The sequence below is a fragment of the Microcebus murinus genome, chromosome 11, assembly GCF_040939455.1.
Source record: "Microcebus murinus isolate Inina chromosome 11, M.murinus_Inina_mat1.0, whole genome shotgun sequence".
NCBI classification, from domain to species: domain Eukaryota; kingdom Metazoa; phylum Chordata; class Mammalia; order Primates; family Cheirogaleidae; genus Microcebus; species Microcebus murinus.
Window position 1 is genome coordinate 14,858,935 of NC_134114.1, and position 19,042 is coordinate 14,877,976.

The 19,042-nt window shown below is 33.1% G+C and overlaps 1 protein-coding gene across 3 annotated transcripts in view; it reads right to left on the reverse strand.

Moving 5' to 3' along the window:
* The window catches only part of CDH18 (cadherin 18), an 854,315-nt gene that overhangs the window by 18,613 nt on the left and 816,660 nt on the right, over positions 1 to 19,042 (reverse strand). For all 3 annotated transcript variants that reach the window (XM_076007946.1, XM_076007945.1, XM_012738455.3), the window contains one exon: positions 16,503 to 16,620. In XM_076007946.1, coding sequence (XP_075864061.1) covers positions 16,503 to 16,620 — 118 coding nt within the window. The remainder of the gene's footprint in view (positions 1 to 16,502; positions 16,621 to 19,042) is intronic.

Genomic DNA, 19,042 nt, shown 5'->3' on the forward strand with positions numbered 1-19,042 from the left:
CTGGACACATTCTAGAATCCTACGCAAAACCACAATGTCACACTACAATTGGTACTGATGTTCCTCAGTGCACATGGCATATGTTTATCTGAGTATTGTTATTCCTCATTCCAGAATGTCTGTTGGCTAACAGACCCTGTGGTACATACTTGGATGTGCTACTGCATCCCCTTCAGGGAATGATCGTTGCCCTAGCTGTGGAGTGCCACCTGACCCAAGGTCCCACCCTTCCAGAAGAGCATAGAATTAATGGTGCACTGCTTATAAAGGTTGAGCCACCCCTTCCTCCCATATTGTTGATAATCTTCAATGACAAGTTTGGCTCCAGAGCTTCCCCATGGGGTCAAAAATTAAGAAGCATTAAAACTGCTCGGCAGCTCCATTTCTTACTCTCCCCAACTCCATCCTTCTTCCTTCTACTGTGTTCTACAGATGTAGATTCCAAGGTCACACTCCACTGATATGCTGCACTCCAACTCCAATTTGGAGTCAGCTTCCCAGGGGACTTAACCTGCAACTACACCTATGAGTTAATTACTTTGCACTAAAAAGTAAATGCATCATGAGATAATTACAATTAGGTCTCTTTTTCTCAAATCCATTCCTTTCATTCTGAAAACTGGAATTTTGTTACAAATAGGTATGATAGTCACAACCTGATACTTTACAATGATATTTTCTTGATTCTACATTGCTAAATTAACGCAATAGAAAATGAGTTAATTTTTTCAAATATCTAATGTAATACAGATAATAAAATACAGGAAAATATACATACACATATATGATTGAGTTGTCGAATGTATGTTATAGAGAGAAATAAGTAATCTAGGGAGGAACTGAAAAATATTTTCTTACCCAATGAAAGAAGAATTTAAAAAAATATGCATCTGTGCACCAGAAATGGTGCAGGGAAGAGAGGGGAGGAAGGGATGGGTGAAATCATACCTAAGGAGTACAATGTACACTATCTGGGCAATGGGCACACTTATAACTTTCACTTAAGCAGTGCAAAAGCAATCCATGTAACCAAAACATTTGTATCCCCATAATATTCTGAAATAACAAAAAAAGAACTAGCTATCAAAAAAATATGCACCTGCCCTCTATTCTTGATCAGGTTATGGAATAGAGAAAGAAAAATAGGAGTAATTACATTGTATCTATTATTTATTAATGTAACAGTCATGGTACTCTCCCAGAAAACCTGACCTTTGAGGAAGCCAGTCTACCAGTTGTTGGATGTGGCATGATAATTGATATAAAATTTCCTTTATTGAACATTTCCTTATTCTAAGAAAAATATATGAATTAAGTATTTATGGGCATAGACATGCTTGAGAATCTCACAACTGGTCCTCTGAAGAAGAAATGTAAGTCACTGGTCCCTGACTCAGGAAATATGAATAATAACAAGTAAAATGATAAGTCAGTACGCAATATAGATCAGGAGTGACTTTTATGACTCTGGTCTAGTGTACACTTTATGTTATTAATCCTGATGCATGCTCTCTTACAGGATAATTAATTGGAAATTCCATCAGAGACAAGAAGAATGCCAGAATATCTTTCTAGAGAATTTTAAGTTTTGGGAAATAGAAAGCTCTAAGACATGGAGACATAATTTTTTTTTTTCAGTTGAAAGTTTGACTTTTGAAAAGAAAGGAGGATGCAGGAAGCAAAAAAACTTCCTACCTAGAAAAGCCTAGCATAACAGAATAATGAGGTCTTGACAAGGGATATTCTATACCTCACTGGAACTGCAAAAAATGTACTTGGCAGAAGGCTCACTGAACTGGAGCAAGTAAACTTTGAACATTGAGGAAGAATATCAAAACAATAAGAAAAAAAAATATATATAAAAATATGTGCATGTGTGTACATATCAAAACAACAAAATATGTCTTACTGAAACTGCAAAATTAAAGCAATAACAGCAAGAGCAATAACAAATTACTAAACATTAAATGTAATGATTAAAAAATAAACAAGATATTATAGAAAGTTTAGGATGACACTCAAGTGAACAAGAAAAAAATAATATGAACTGAATAAAGGTAAAATGTAGTAGGATGGAATATCTGCTATGCTGATATTCTCCATGATAAGTGATAATTATGATATTAATGTCAACCTCTAAAAATGCTCACCCAAGCTCAGTTCTTAATTCTAACTCACAATAGCCTGGATAAAGACAAAAGTTTATAGAACACTTGGAAGCCAAGCTAATATATGCTAATATATTGGATCAGGATTCACAAAGGTTTGGAGTAGCTAGAAAAAAGAAATTAAATTAACAATAAGAAGTGAAATAAAGATGCATATCAGACACTTTCAAAAGTGTCAGATGGGAGTGATCTTAAATAGCAGATATTATTTTAATATATGTGTGTGTATATATATGTACACATATACAAACATGTATATGTACATATAGCTGTAGAGCTACCTGAGTAGTTAAAACAGTCTGAAAGCATTCAGTAAAGATATGAAATTTCAATGCAGAAGACTGACTGAAGCATTGTGCATAATTTTGGGTTTACCATTTTAAAAGTGGTAGTTTAACCCAATGTGACGTGCTTACATGACCTTAACTGGGATGATAACACAGTTAGAAAAATATGTCATATGAAGAATCCTTGAAACATAGTATATACATGTCAAATAAGGATCCTGATGACCAAAAGATTGCCTTAAAATTTTGGCAAATCTGCTAAATTAATGTCTTGTTGGTTATAATCAATATATTCCTGATATTTCCAGCAAGCATACACTCGATTTAATGCAGACATAGCTTTGAATCTGTTTTAATCTTTCAAAATAAATAACAGTGCATCATTTATTTTGTCATATGATCCTAGTTCATGTTCAAAAAAGATATGGATACATATAGGAGGAAGCAGGAAGATTGCCATACATATATATACACATTGCTGATTTATGTCAACACTCTAAAAATTTCATGTTATGACTGTGATAGAATTGAAATTCAAATGCCTTGGAAAGGCAATAGTAATAATAAAAACTAGTTTCATATTTGTAGCTGTAAGAATTCCAAATTTTTCATAATTGATGATAATTTTACAGGCTTCTTTCACAAAAATATGTATAGTAAAATATATTGTTCGATAGACAGTTACACTGCCAATGTCTAGATTTCATTCAGGAACAGAAGGCTACAGAATATGATAGTAGAATACAAGTTACATAATGCTTCTAGAGTTCATATACAATTTTTTTGAACTAGTAGTATGTGTCCTGTTATTTCTTTGTTGAATATTTTCAAAGGTCTTGTTGAGTGGACTCTAATTTATCTGCTACTGTAGTAAACTGTGATATTTAAATTAAAACAAAGCATGATTTAAAAATACTTCCTGAGGAAAAAGAAGTCTTTTTTTATATTCCAAAATTATCTTACATCTTAGTATTAAAACTATGTTGTTTGAAACCCAAATTATTAGACACCTATATATGCTGTCACTGGTTTCTTTGCTAGATAATGCAGGTTGAAAGATATATTTTTACCTCAATCATAGCCCAGTACACAGACCATTAAAATCATATTTCTGAATGTATCAGAATAGCAGAAACGTTTGAAATTCTCAGATGTGGATCTCTAATTAGATCAAACTTTTTAATATTTTTTAAGCTTGTCTGAAGAGAAAGCTAGGCAACACAGCCTCAATTTCCACCAGACAGATAAATAGGCATGGCTTCATATTTTTTTTTTTATTACTTTTTTCTAGTCCTGCAACAGCAATGAGATCCATTCATAATTTAACCATTATCAGAGCTCGTTCATCAAACAATGTTGCTTTGCTTTCCTGCAAAGCTCCCTTTACATAATAGGTACTTGATAAATAATGATGTGAACTACACTCGGCAGGAACTTATCTTCTGTTACAGTTTTCTTATTATCTTGACAAGTAACTAAGAAATTAAAACTGAAATGAACTAATATATCTTCTAATACTCCAGCAGTATGATCTCTTTATGCTCTCTAATGAAGGTTTATTTCTTCTACATCTTCCCTGACTTTGCCTTCTGTGAATCCTAGAATGGCCCTACTCTCAATTTTCAAACTGTGGATTCTGCTTGTTTATTTAAGTCTGTAAAATTCCTTGTGGCCTCACTTGTCTTTCTGCCAAACCACAAATGTATGATCCAATATGTCATTATGTTCTGATTTGCACCCTGCAATGTCATCCCTTTGACCATCTGCCACACTCCTTTTTTGACAATCTTTAAATCCTGGGAGGATTTTAATATTCTCACCTAATGGGTGCAGTGAGCACTGGGGGATGGACACACTTCAAGCTCTGACTCTGGTGGGGCAAAGGCAATATATGTAAGCTAAACATTTGTACCCCTGTACTATGCTGAATTAAAAAAAATAAAAAATATATAAATAAACCCTGGATAAATATAACTGTCCATTGTCTAATCCAGGGTTTCTGCTTTTAGATTCATAAATAATGCTGATAAAATAGTTATAAACATATTGACTCCACCAACTATATAGAGAAATTTAAACTATGCTCTCAAAAGAGATTAGTAATCAATCTACTAATATTTATGTTTTATTTTATTGTATGATACAGTAGCTCTTCTAAGTTTCTTTTGTCTTTTTGTTATAATTTTTTGAGCTCTGTTCTCCCACTCTCAGCAAGAAAACATTTCTTCCTGCAAAGCTACCATCGCTTATCAACACTTAAAAAAAAACACATTTGAAACTGTTCAGTCCTTCTTTGTCATTAATTATGTGTGTATATACAAGATTCTGTATATTAGAGATTTAAGAAAATGAATATAAATACACATGAAACAAACATGTGAATCTTGAAGAATATCAGCAAATCTGCTCATGAATAACACATTTGTTTTCATAAGTGCTAATTTAGGAAGACAGGAGGATAAAGAAGAAAAAAGGAGCGTTTAAACAGAAGTCCAACTCAAAATAAAAATGATTTATAAACATATCACAATAATATAATAATTGCAGAAGTAGGATAAGAAGAACAGTTTAAAAAAATAGGAATATGAACTCCAATAGAAACCCTCTATTTGTTATTTATCACACACCTTTAGCAAATAGTATTATTTTTAGTAGGAAAGGGATGAGTCAAAACAGAAGAAAATATGTTTGGAGTCACTAGATTTATAAACACTGAAAAAATTGTTAGTATAAATCCTTAGCGTTAAAAAGTGAACATATAATTCTATTTTTAAAATAGTTTAGTTTCACCTGCATTAATGCAGAGTATGTAACAGATGACTCCTGTAGCATTGTGTGGTTCTTAGCAAGAAAAAAAGGCAAAAGACAGAGTAGAACCTACATTTTCACACAAAGAAAGCTAACTGGCCTGAAATGATAAAATTAGTAATATTTTTTGTTTTGTTTTTCTACTTCCTTTTTTTTTTTTTGGTTTGCAAGTATGAGGCAGCCTTCCTTTTGTTGTTATTGTGAGTAGGGGTATAAAAGGCGAGAAGTACTGAGGACTGGTAAAACACATAAAGTAAAAAAATACACACACACACACACACAGAGAAAAAAATCAAACACTAGAGTACAAAATAATCAGGGAGAGAAGCATAGTTTTCCCCCTAAAGAAAAAGTTTTCCCCCTAAAACAAGTTGCTACTGTTGGTAACACACATTTTCCCTTTTTAAGGTCATGATTGCATGCACACTGTTTAACTTTTCCCTAGTCAAACGTGAGTGTCTGCCTGCCTTCAGATAAAGGAGAGTGTAATTCTGTCAAGTGTGGCTGTATAAATATTAGTAAGTGAAGCTGGAGATTTGACTGATAGGAGAAAGGAGAGCCACAGTAGAATAAAAGCAAAGTGTGACAGCCTCCTCCCTGACCTTAGATAAGTGACTCAGCAGGACATAGTTGCTGCCACATCCATTAGAGGATGTTTGAGGCTTGATTTGTAATTTTGGGCGGATTATGTGTGGGTTATTTTGTTTAGAAATAGGAGGAATCTCTAAATGGTCTCTTGAAACCCTGTGGGTGAAAACAAAATTTCAAATGGTTATGCTCTGCAGAGAAATTAAGCACATTACAACACCAGCTGTGAGTTCTTGTTGGAAGACAAAAATAAACTAGGGGAATATCAACTGCTACAAATCTAACAATACCAAAGAAATACAAAATAAACACTAAAAAAAAAAAAAAAAAACTCATAGTTTCCAATGTATCAACTAAACACCCGTATTTCACTACCAATGGAGTGTGAAATTTGAATTAAAAGGCTACAAAGGATACATTTTTAACAGCTACATAGTCAACATTGAAAATACCCCTTAACATGACCTCTATGTAATGTAAGTTAAAGTTGTATACATTTTCACCAACCCCATAGCCACAGAAAAAAAAACAAACAAAAACAAATAATATAATATTTTCCTGTAACTTTTTAAGTTTTACAAAAAATGATACAGCTTAAAAATAATATGATTTCATTTTTAGAAGTTGAAAGAATGTTACAAAGAAATAATAAAATATAATGAAGTCAAGTGAAAAACCTAAATCTTCAAAATGCTGTAACAAGGTAAAACTGCCAGTCTACAGCATCTTCTGTTGAATATGATTAAAACTGATAATTTCCAAAGTGTTTTTATTGTTTTAACAACCATGTGTTATTTCGATTCATTCTTTTTTAAGAATGCAAGTGTCTACAAAAATAAAAAAAAAAACATGTTAAAGAAGAGAACCTAAAAAACAATATGAGTCATAGATATTCTTGATAGCAAGTTATCAAAAAAAATGATAAATATTTTCAAATTTGAAAGATAAATTAAATGGGATTTAAAACCCTGTAAACAAATGGAGATAAAAGTGTCCACATAGTGATTAGTGATCTTTTGTTTTACTAAAATCTGTAAGATTTACAAATGTACCTTACAGTTAGAATTAAGCCTAGGAATTAGGCTGGCAAATCTACTTGCATCAAGTAAAGCCTAGTCCCTCAAGAGACAGCATAAAGACCATGAAACAGAACAAATTTACCTTTGTAGGCTAATGATGATTTTATATTGGGGAATTAGGTTACATTTATATATTACAAAATGAATGAACAAAGTTATTATATCCCCAGAACTCTAGATCAAGCCTATAGTCATAAATTGTGTGACAATATGGCTATAGTTTGCTATAGATATGAAATTAAGAAGTTAAAATTATACAATAGAATTTTTTGATGTTAAATTAAAAAATTACTTATCACAATTTAAATAAAAGGTGATAGTAGGAAAAATACCTACCTTTTAACCAGCAAACATTTTATACTTTCATTGTTGCTTTAGAATAATACAAACTAAAAATGCTCTAACTTAAAAATTACCTTCTGAACTCTAGTTTTTAATTTTAAATGAAATTGTGTTATTGTCAATATATTAGTTAATGATAAAGATAATGTCACTATTAAACAAAATATATATATATATTATGGAATATATTATAAAAATAATATTTCATTTGCTCTAAATCTTTAATATTTAATAAATGGGGAACAATAACTTTCCAGATAAATATTGAACATTGTTGTTTAGCACAAATTTTTCTATCCACCACAATTTGCCACAATTTGGCAACTAAAGGATAAAGGACAGAGTATCTTACTTGGTTTTGAGCACCGAATATGGCATAGTGCTTAATAGTGTATTCTCAAGAGTGAATTCAAATGCCACTGAGTGCTTTGCTACATTTTCCTGGTTAGATTTTTTCCTAACCAGGATGTTACATTCTGTCATCTCTATGCTGTCCTAATCTCCCACTTAATTGCAAAATATTGTGATTTACCGTCCCTGGTGTGATAAGACTCCATCCTTTAAAGTCAAATCATAGTCCTCTTTTAGTAATACAACTTTTAGCAATCTTTCTAACGTCATTCACCTTTCACTGCCTTCAATTTGCAAGTTAGGTTTCATATCATCCTTATTTCCCCACCTGGACAGCAAGCCCCTTGAAAGCAGGATCTGTGTGTTATGTATGTTGGAATTCCTTAGATTCTGGACAGCTTAGTTCGCTGCCCTGTACCCATCAGAGAGTACATAACACTTGCACAATTGAGTGGCAGGAGAAACATAATGATAACTGAAGAATTTCTCTTAAAGGAAATGCATTAATTCCAAGGAGACTCAGGAAGAGTACTGGTGAATAGTAATGTGGTATGAGGCTGGGATTGTACATGATGGACAGAGATCATAAATGATCAGTTGGAGAGAATAAAGCTCTGTGGGGGAGCCAGGACTGTTTAAAGTGTTTTTCTCATTTTGAATTAGATCCAATAGGTGAATACATTCTTAATGATAATGTGCAAAGTACATTTAATAGACATTTCTTAAGAAGTATTATATTTCCTATCTATTATCACTATTCTTTTTTATGTGTGATTATACTCAACATACAAATCTTTATTTCGAATTGATATTTATTCATATATTGTTTACTTTACACTTTGTCTTTACCTTTTAAAAATATGCATTCTTATTTTATCTTATTTTCATTTTGCTGCAATAGCCCCAAAGATTTTGCCAATGGAGTTTTATTATAATTGATACATAGTTGTAATTTCTGAGGCATTCAGTATTTTAAAATGCCACTTTCTTAATTGTTACATAAATGTTATCTTAGATGGGAAGAAGATTATTTTATTGTAGTTCTTTCTTTCAAATGTCATTAAAAGAAGATACAGGTGTCTTTTTTGTAGAGTGTCATTGGATCATTTGAGTAGATGCCCAGCAATGGGATTGCTGGATCAAATGGTAGATTCACTTGTATCGCTTTAAGGTATCTCCATATTGCTTTCCACAGAGGTTGAACTAGTTTGCAGTCCCACCAGCAGTGTAGGAGTGTTCCTCTCTCTCAGCAACCAAGCCAGCATTTATTGTTTGGAGATTTTTTGATAAAGGCCATTCTCACTGGGGTTAAGTGATATCTCATTGTGGTTTTGATTTGCATTTCCCTGATGATTAGAGATGTTGAGCATTTCTTCATATGTTTCTTGGCCATTCTTCTGTCTTCTTTAGAAAAATTTCTGTTCAAGTCCTTTGCCCACCTTTTAATGGGGTTATTTGATTTTTTCTTCCTAATTTTAGTGAGTTCTAAGTATATTCTAGTTATCAGTCCCTTATCGGATGCATAGGATGCAAAAATTTTCTCCCATTCTGTAGATTGTCTGTTTACTTTCATGACGATTTCTTTGGCTGTGCAGAAGCTTTGTAGTTTGATCATATCCCATTTATTTATTTTTGTTGCTGCTGTGATTGCCTTTGGGGACTTCTTCATAAACTCTTTGCCCAGGCCAATGTCTAGGAGAGTGTTTCCAACATTTTCCTCTAGAGTTCTAATAGTTTCATACCTTAGGTTTAAGTCTGTTATCCAGCGTGAGTTGGTTTTTGTGAGAGGTGAAAGGTTGGGTCCTGTTTTAGCCTTCTACAGGTGGCTATCCAGTTTTCCCAGCACCATTTATTGCAGCACAATTCATAATTGCAAGGCTGTGGAAACAGCCCAAGTGTCCATCAATCAAAGAATGGATTAATAAAATGTGGTATATGTATACCATGGAGTACTATTCAGCTCTAAGAAACAATGGTGATATAGCACATCTTATATTTTCCTGGTTAGAGCTGGAACCCATACTACTAAGTGAAGTATCCCAAGAATGGAAAAACAAGCAACTGATATATTCTCCAGCAAACTGGTATTAACTGAGTAGCACCTAAGTGGACACATAGGTACTACAGTAATAGGGTATTGGGCAGGTGGGAGGGGGAGGGGGGCGGGTATATACATACATAATGAGTGAGATGTGCACCATCTAGGGGATGGTCATGATGGAGACTCAGACTTTTGGGGGGAGAGGGAGAAATGGGCATTTATTGAAACCTTAAAATCTGTACCCCATAATATGCCGAAATAAAAAAAAAAAAAAAAAGAAGATACATTGACCATTCATTTCTCATTTTGCAAATGAGTATTTTGAAAACATTCGTTCTCTTTACAACTTAAATAGTCTGGAAATTTGTAAAAGTATTTCATTGTCAAGTTAGAAGAATTCTCTAAACATACACACACACACACACACACATATATATATATATCTTTCAATTTTAAATCTAAATCCTCTTCACTTAGGATAATTTAGTTATTTCATTACTCAGTAGCTTTTCCATCATTGATTTTTTAGTTATCTTCGATTTAAACTTGACTCATGGCATTTTCTGTGTGATTTCAAATTCTTAATATTTTCATCTGTCTTTGTAAGAACATAATAATTGTCTACCTATCTCTAGTGTACAAAAGAGGAAACTGAGGCACAGGTGTGAGCAAATACTTGTAGAATAAAAGATGCCTTGCAATCAACAGTTTGCCCTGCACATATTTTCCCCTTTCTGTAATTGAAACTCCTCTAGTTATTGTGGCAGTTTTCTGATACTGTTAAATAAATATTTTCTTGAAATTTCAAGCTTTTCTATTTCTTATCAGTGGGAACACTGGTTAGTCAAAAACTAGCTATTTTACCCAGACCCACATTTTATAATGCAAGAGCCATTTGAAAGAAAAGAGGCTTTGTGATCAACAGTTCACTCCTCCACATTTTTTTCTCCTCTCTGGAATTGAAACCTCTCTAGTTTTCCTGGCAGTTTTCTGGTACTATTAAACAATATTGTCTTAAAATTTCAAGCTTTTCTCTTTGTTATCAGTGGAAGAATTGGTCAGTCAAAAACTACCTATTTTACCCAGACTTACATTTTATAAAGCAAGAACCATTTGAAAATAGTATCATTAAATAATTGCAACATTAACTGGGCTTCAAAGAAAGGACACTGTTCAGTGATAATCTAATTACCACGGAGATGCTGGCTGCTCGGATATTACCTATTATGCTACGGATATTTGTTCTTTCGAATTTAATTAATTTGGGTTAGAATCCCACCCCATGTGCTGAGAAAAACCAAGATCATATCCAAAATTTCTGAGGATTAGAGTAGGCTGTAAAATATTGTCACTCTTTCTGAAGTCACTATTTCAAACAAATTTTCCCTTTTTCTTTGTCACTTATTGACCCTGTTTCTCTTATATGTCTGCTACAAATCTGTGCTTCCCAAAGTAAGATGTGCTCAAAGTTAAACTACTAATGATGGTTTGGGTAAACAGAAGCCCCCTGAAAGAGAAGTCTGGTTTAGCAGATACCTGAACAGGATATCAGATAGCAGACATTGTAGTCCAAGAACTGATTTCAAGCTCATTCTTTCTCCCAAATATTTACTGGGTTGACATGTACAGCTAAATAAACTTGACATATAGATGGATTCTGAAGGTCACTTCCAAAGCAGAGAGGCTTTGAGATTTGCAAGAAGATATGTAGCTATTGGCCCAAATCTATCCATTATCCTTTACAACATTGGAGGAATTCCTGGGAATCAGCTCAAAAAATCTCCCTAAGCAGAAGACCACGGGACATGGCAGGGGTCAAGTTAGTTGAAGAACAGAGGCAATTAGTATGTTTTGAACATACTAATTGAACATAACTAATTAAACATACTATGTTTTGAACACACTATTTAAACATACTTACATATACATCTGCATGAGACTTTTAAGCTCACGTGAAAATATTACCAGTTTTAAAAATATAGTACACTATTGAAAACTGAATTAGTGACCTGAAAGATCAAAAGGGCAACGACATAGAATGTTTCAGAGTTAGAATACAGAAACACCTTGGCTCTATTTAAAATCTGGTTTCTCTGTGAGATCATGGTCCAGTCCTTGTTTTCACTGTGCCAGCTATGTGTTTAAATTTGAAAGAACAAATATCTGTAGCATACCAGGGATATCTGGAGCAGCCAGCATCTCCACGATACTTAGATTATTATTGAACAGTGTCCTTTCTTTGAAGCCCAGTTTATGTTGTAATTATTTAATGGCACTATTCCAAAATGGCTCTTGCTTTATAAAATGTAAGTCTGGGTAAAATAGGTAGTTTTTGACTGACAAATGCTTCCACTGATAACAAAGAGAAAAGCTTGAAATTTTAAGACAATATCGTTTAATAGTATCAGAAAACTTCCAGGAAAACTAGAGGGGTTTCAGTTCCAGAGAGAAGAAAAAAAATGTGGAGGAGTGAACTGTTGATCACAAAACCTCTTTTCTTCTACAGGTATTTGCTTCTTTTTTTCATTTTAGCATATCATGGGGGAAAAAATGTTAAGTTTAAGTATGTTGCCCATACCCCCCTCCCACCTCGAATCAGAGCTTCAAGTGTGACCATCCCACAAACATTACACATCTCACTCTGTGTTTCTACATACCCATCCCCACCTCCCCCTTCCACCTGCTCGACACCTGATAAATGTTATTGCTATATGTCCATTTAGGTGTTGATCCGTTAATACCAATTTGCTGGTGAGTACATGTGGTGCTTGTTTTTCCATTCTTGTGATACTTCACTTAGTAGAATGGGTTACCCATTCTATAGGTATTTATTTCTACTAGAGACTGACGAGATGCTAGGATTCCAAGCTGGGCAAAGAGAAACCAGGAAAGCTTTTGGAAACTTCATGGGCCTGCAATCAAATTAGAAATTGAGGGGCCTCAAATACATGACTGATTTTCCCCAGAGACATTTGTTAAATTGAAAGTTTAAATTGGAAGTTAATTTGGAAATTTAACAGAAAGCTAAAACCCTAAGCTGAAAAGATCTGGAAGACATAGAAGAGCGTCTTTGCCATGTCTTGGTGTTGACCAATGATTAATGGACCAGAGTGAGTGGACAAGCTTGCTCTCAGTGGAAAGCCCTAGAGCGTCAGGCTCTAGGAACAGGAACAAATGAGAGATAAACTGAATCTAAACAAAACTGCAAATCAGCCCGGACTCAGCTCAGACTCTGATTGGATTTAAGTTCCCCCTACCCCACAGGAAAAAACAAATATTGGCACTTGATCCAGATATTAGAGTAGGCTAGTAATAATTGTAAAATCACTAATACTAATATGTTCATGGAAATAGAAGAAAAAGTAATTTCACCAGTGATTTATAGATCTATAAAAGAATGAAATGGTTATCAACCAGAGAAATGAGTATTTGGACCACGTTTTCTTTGAATGGATGTATTTGCTTTACTTAGGACTTTTGCTTCCCTTAGCAGGTCATTAACTCCATGCTGGTACATTCTGCCAATATATTCCCAGCCTATGTCATAGTGAGTAATAAAAACTACATTCAAAATAGAATGGGCTCCAGTTCTATCCAGGATAATAAAAGAGGTGCTAGATCACCACTATTTTTTGTAGCGTTGTAGTATTCCACGGTATACATATACCACATTTTATTAATCCACTCATGTATTGATGGGCACTCAGGTTGTTTCCACACCTTTGCAATTGTGAATTATGCTGCTATAAACATTCTAGTGAAGATTTTTTTTTATAGGATGTCTTTTTTTTCCTTTGTGTAGATGCTCAGTAATGGGATTGCTGGATCAAATCATAGTTCTACTGTTAGCTCCTTGAGGTATCTCCATATGACCTTCCATAGAGGTTGTACTAAAATAAAGAAACTCTTTAAAATAAACATTATAGAACATTAAAGAAAACTATAATGCTCAGATAAATTAGCAGGTTCCAAATTAATCAGGCATAGACCATATGTCAGGAAAGATCTTATGGGAATGGGAAAGATCTAGAAAAACATGGAACATTTAGCCATTTAGCAAGCAGATCTGGGTATTAAATAGGAGAATCCAATCCAGGCATAGATGGGGAAGATCTTTTTAGTTGGTATGAGGAAATTAGCTATCTTATATGATTCTAGGTGTAAATGCTATTAAGGTATTCATCTTTGGTATGAGTTTAGTATATACATATTAATAAGTGAAACTAATTAAATAGGGGCTTTTACAATAGTTTCTAGTAGGAATTACTTCAATGAAGTATCAAGAAATGTGAAGGAGGTCTGATCTGCAACAACACTGTACATTTCTGTCTGTATCTCTTCATGGAAATCTGTTTCTATGTACTCACTCTTTGCCATATAGCAATTTAGGAGATGACACTAAATCAATGGCTTCCTGATCACATAACCTGGCTTAAAGGCTATGTCTGCTTTCTATTGTTTTCCTGAATATGTACTTTCATGTAAGCGGTGGGTGCAGAAAATAAATGGCTTTAATTTGTTCTTCTAGATTTCTTTCCTTATACTCTGGGGTCATGTTAATGTCTATTAACTCATGTATTGCAATGTCCAGGCACCTAGGATCCACCAGGATGCGATTGTCTGACTCTTACTCCATTGTGTTTTAATTCTGGTTGTTGTCTAGAGAAATATTTAAGCATAGGTAAATAAATGAATGCATGTAAGTATGTACATATATACGTATTTACTCTGGTATGGCTATTCCATTTTTAATTTCATCTTTATGTTATCTATAATTGCCTTACCTGTAAAGAAAAGACCATATGATTCTATATATATATGGTAACATTAATTTATATATGGTAACATTAATCCTCCCAAGCTGAAAAGTTGGTATTTCTAATCAGTATTGATGGATATAAAAACTGAGGCTTGGGAGGTTAACAGGCTGAACTTACATGGTACAACCAAGTCTGCTTACTCAGGTCCACGTTTTCAGCTATGCACTAATAGCCCCTTTTCAAATGATTGCTGTTCTTTCTACCCAAGATAAATTATTTCTGTATTATCTATAATTTCATAAATTTTCAAAAGTTGTAAAACATATTTATACAAATATATTTAAACATCCTTACCACTATGAAACTGTCCACAGGCTTCTCACACTTGAGATGGTAAGTATTATGTGTGGTTAAAATTAATGTTTCAAAATGTACATACAAACCCTTTTAAAAGTTTGTATATATTTTAGGAGAATACCTTATATGTTAGTTCCAGCACTGGTAATGTTGTCTTATCACTGAGTGAAGACACTTCAAATACAACTCTCAGTTAAATTCACAAATTCCAGACATAATAATCTTGCATGAAAAGCTTTTAGTTATGGACGTGGGTTTCAATGAAAATAACATTCTCCTGTTTTTCTAAAGTACTTTTAGAGTTATGCCTATGTAAGTTAAATAGCCTAAATTTAGCACATATTTTATTATAATATCAAATTTTATCATAATATTATCATATTAAATTTATTTTAAAAATGTAAAATAAAGTTTGGAATAGAAACATTCCAAATGAAATATAAACATGTGTATCTAGATATAATTTCAGTTTACTAAGGAAGCAAGCTAAATGCTCCCCCAAATTATGAAATTCTTTGAAATATGAGAGACTATAAATTGATTTTTTAACGTGGCTCATATGTTTAAGTATCCTAACTATATTTGGATTATAAGATATAATGTTTAAAGGTAAGTAAATATACAATAGCCAAATACAATTTGTCATCCAAAATATATATTCTCATAAGTAAAGCTCAAATAGGGCTACATAAAATGGGAAAAGCAGTTAAGTTTTGTATGTTCATGTGAACCTTTTTATGGCCACAATGCACACTATGGTATTCTGGTTACATTTATAGACCATTAGGGATAATGGGAAAAATGTTTTTAGCAGGTTGTCATTTAGTGACTTGCTTTTGAAAATTCTCCTTTTAGAAGTGTACAAAGAGGGAAATAAATGTTTACTTTAAAATGTATATACCATTGTTTCCTTCATGTGATTCTGAGGCAATCATTAAATCCTAAATTACAGCATATTTAGATAAACATGAAGAAAGATAGTTTAGGGAAGGAGAAAGTTGATACTAATCAGAAAATTTCACATACTGAATAAAGTAATATTTCCCTAAGGTATCAAGAATGACTTGTATGCAATCTTGAGGAATCTATCAGATAGGGAATATTAATAATGATGAATCTTCCAGAGTTACTAAATTATTGGATTCTTCCCAGTTCCCCACCCCCAATACAGGAGATTAAACAAAATGATCCCAAAACTTCCACAGTCCACAATATTCTGCATAATTATGCATATCTTCCTATGGATATTTTGCGAAATATTCCCACTAACAAGAGGAAATATAATTTGTACAGCATATACTGATAGCTTTGCTAATACAAGATGATTTCAAGCATTGCATTTCCTTTTGTAACTGTCTCTAGGACATATTTTTCATTTTTTCTAATTTAAATATTTTCTCCCTCCTAGCAATTACAGCTTCTCATAAACAAGTTTGTCAGCTAAGATTTCTCTTAAAATTTGCCCAAGAGCACATTACATGTACATTTCTTGTTTAAAGGGATGCTTCTAAATAAATTCAATGAAAGTTATTTGTACATATGGCTCAATTTTAAATATAAGCTATTCACAAATCATAACACATTAAAATCAAACTGACTTTGAATGCTGATTTGCAAGCTGTTCATGAGTATATAAGAATCCTACAAAACTGATCAAGCTTATTTCATATCAGTCAAAGCAGAAACTACATAGATCAAAAAATATATGTATTTATGTTCACCTTCATTGTCCTTAAGAGTGAAGTTTGGGTTCATTGGCAGGTGTTCATCAAGAAAGAAGTTAAACCTTGGTCCATTGGCAAAATCATCTTTATCAGTGGCACTGATGGTGTGAATGACCTAAAGAAAGGACAAATACTTAACAGTAAATTTAATTTTGCTTATTCCCTCGATTTTAATTATACTGTATTATTTTCGATTGTTAAAACAGAATAATTTTTAAAATATTCCTTTATCCAACTTGAGTCTTTCCAAATTCAACTCATACAAGTCCCAATTAACTTGCTCTCCCTTGCATTAGATCTCAGGAAGAACAAGGCACCATGTATAAGCTTTCACACTTTATTTTCTAATATGGGGAAACATAAAATTTTTCTTTATTACTTGTAGCATTGTGGGGTCATTTAGTTGTAAGATTTTGTGTGGGAACTTGTTAGAAAAGACATCAAATATTGTTTGTACAAATATAAATATCCCAGTGTTGATGCAGAAAAGTCTTGCAATGTGTGTTATTCTCAGTCAGTAAATGCAAGAACAGTGGAGTCTTACATTTTTACTCTTGCAAGAGGCCTTTGACACCATTATCCAGCTCATACATTTTACAGATGATAAACCTGGGTCTTGGAAGGATTGTGATGTGCCATAAATCTCTAAAATAGTGGCAGGGGCAAAATCAGACCCCCAAGTCATGTACTGATAGTGTCCCATCTCTAATGGTCAAGAGAAAGCAATTCTAAAATCTGAAATTAATACATGTTAAGAAGCAGAGTAAGTTATAATATATAAATAAAATATTTCAGGTGTCCCAAGAGCAGAACACAAATTTCAATAGCTATGGCCACAATATTTCTTAAAAATAAGTCAAAACAAACAAGCAAATTTTTTTTTTTAAAATGATCTTGTTTATGTGTTTTCTTTCTATCTTTTCCTTAGAAAAATCAGAAACAAAGAGGGAAAGATGAAATAGTTTAAATAGCTGTAAAAATAGTATTTATTTTTTGTGACATACAATGTGTCCATTTTCAAAGTTGATACAATGTCTTAGAACGTTTTACCTGATTTTAGCCAATTTTAATATTTTACAAGGGAAGTAACTTACCAAAGGATATCACGGTTAAAACCTGAATTTCTTCCATGTCCTGAGCCCATTATTTTCTCAGGAAGATGAGGAAGAATATAAAAGCACCAAGAGAGAGTGGTCAGTGGGAGCAAAACCAGAAAAGCAAGTATTCTTTCTCTTTGGGTGCAAGTGAAGAATGTGCTTCAGGGTGTAGAAGTGATCAACTCCTCCATATGTTCACCCAGCTCACTCCTTCCAACCTTCCCATCACTTCTTAAAAAGTACTGGCTCAGCAAGAGATCTTATGTGCTCCTCACCCCTCATCTCCAAAGAAATCTCTATACTTCTCTATTTACTTCCATATTTATTTATGAGCTGACAATTTCATATTTGCTTAATGATTGTTTACTTCTTTCATTTAAAGTACAACTAGTCTCTAGATAGATCATTTCTCCTTTGTTTTGGCTTTTGAGTTTAAGTAGAAGAATGCATTGATGGATAATCAGAAGCAATGTGACCATTTTTTTTAAAGTGCACGAAAAGTTTCAAATAGAGTTCAGAATGCTGCATCATCTGAGTAACATGCCCACATTTTCTATACATCAGTTAATATCAAACTGAGATAACAACAATGTCAAATTTTCAAGTTTGTCTTCAAGGTTAAACAGACATGAGTTTTTAAGCAGGCACTACATACTCCACTACCCAGCCACATGCCCACACATATCCTTAGTTACCACCTACCTTGCTTTTCATTCACTATGATTCTCCATTTTTCTCCATGATATCTCATAACATACTAACACATGTGAAACTTTACTTCTTATTTCTTATCCGGAATATAATTTGGAGATGTTGGTGGAGAACAACTCACTTAAATCAACGGAGCTATTTAATGTTTCTTGCTATCACTTCTGTGGGATTGCTATTTTCCTTTCTATTATTCAAAGTTAGTTTATAAATTAATGTTTTCTTAATATTTTTACAAACATGAGACTTATACTTTTTTAAAACTCTGACATTCATATTCTGTTGTTTTCTGTGTTTCTATAATCTTTACTAAAGTGTCATTTCAATTTTTATATAGGTAATTTCAAATCTGAATTTAATAGGCAGCTCACTTCTATCAAATTTGTTTTTCTTAGAGAGAAACTCTCAGTCTCATCTACGTAGAAAATGATGGTTTGATTATCACATTTTCTTTAACAGTGTCCCATTCATCTTGAACTATATTATAGAATTTTAATCATGCATCTATGCTTAAATTTTCCTTCACAGTATTTATGAAAAATGTTTCTAAAACCAGGAATATTGGTCTGCTTTTGTCCAGAATTCTGGACTACTCTCTTGATCTGAGATGGCTTATTCAAATTTTCTGTGTTACAAATCTCCCTGTTACTTTCATCAGGAAATAGGATTTACATCCATTGTCACCTAAGACTTTCATTACAAGCATACCTAAGAGGTTAACATGTTTTTGGT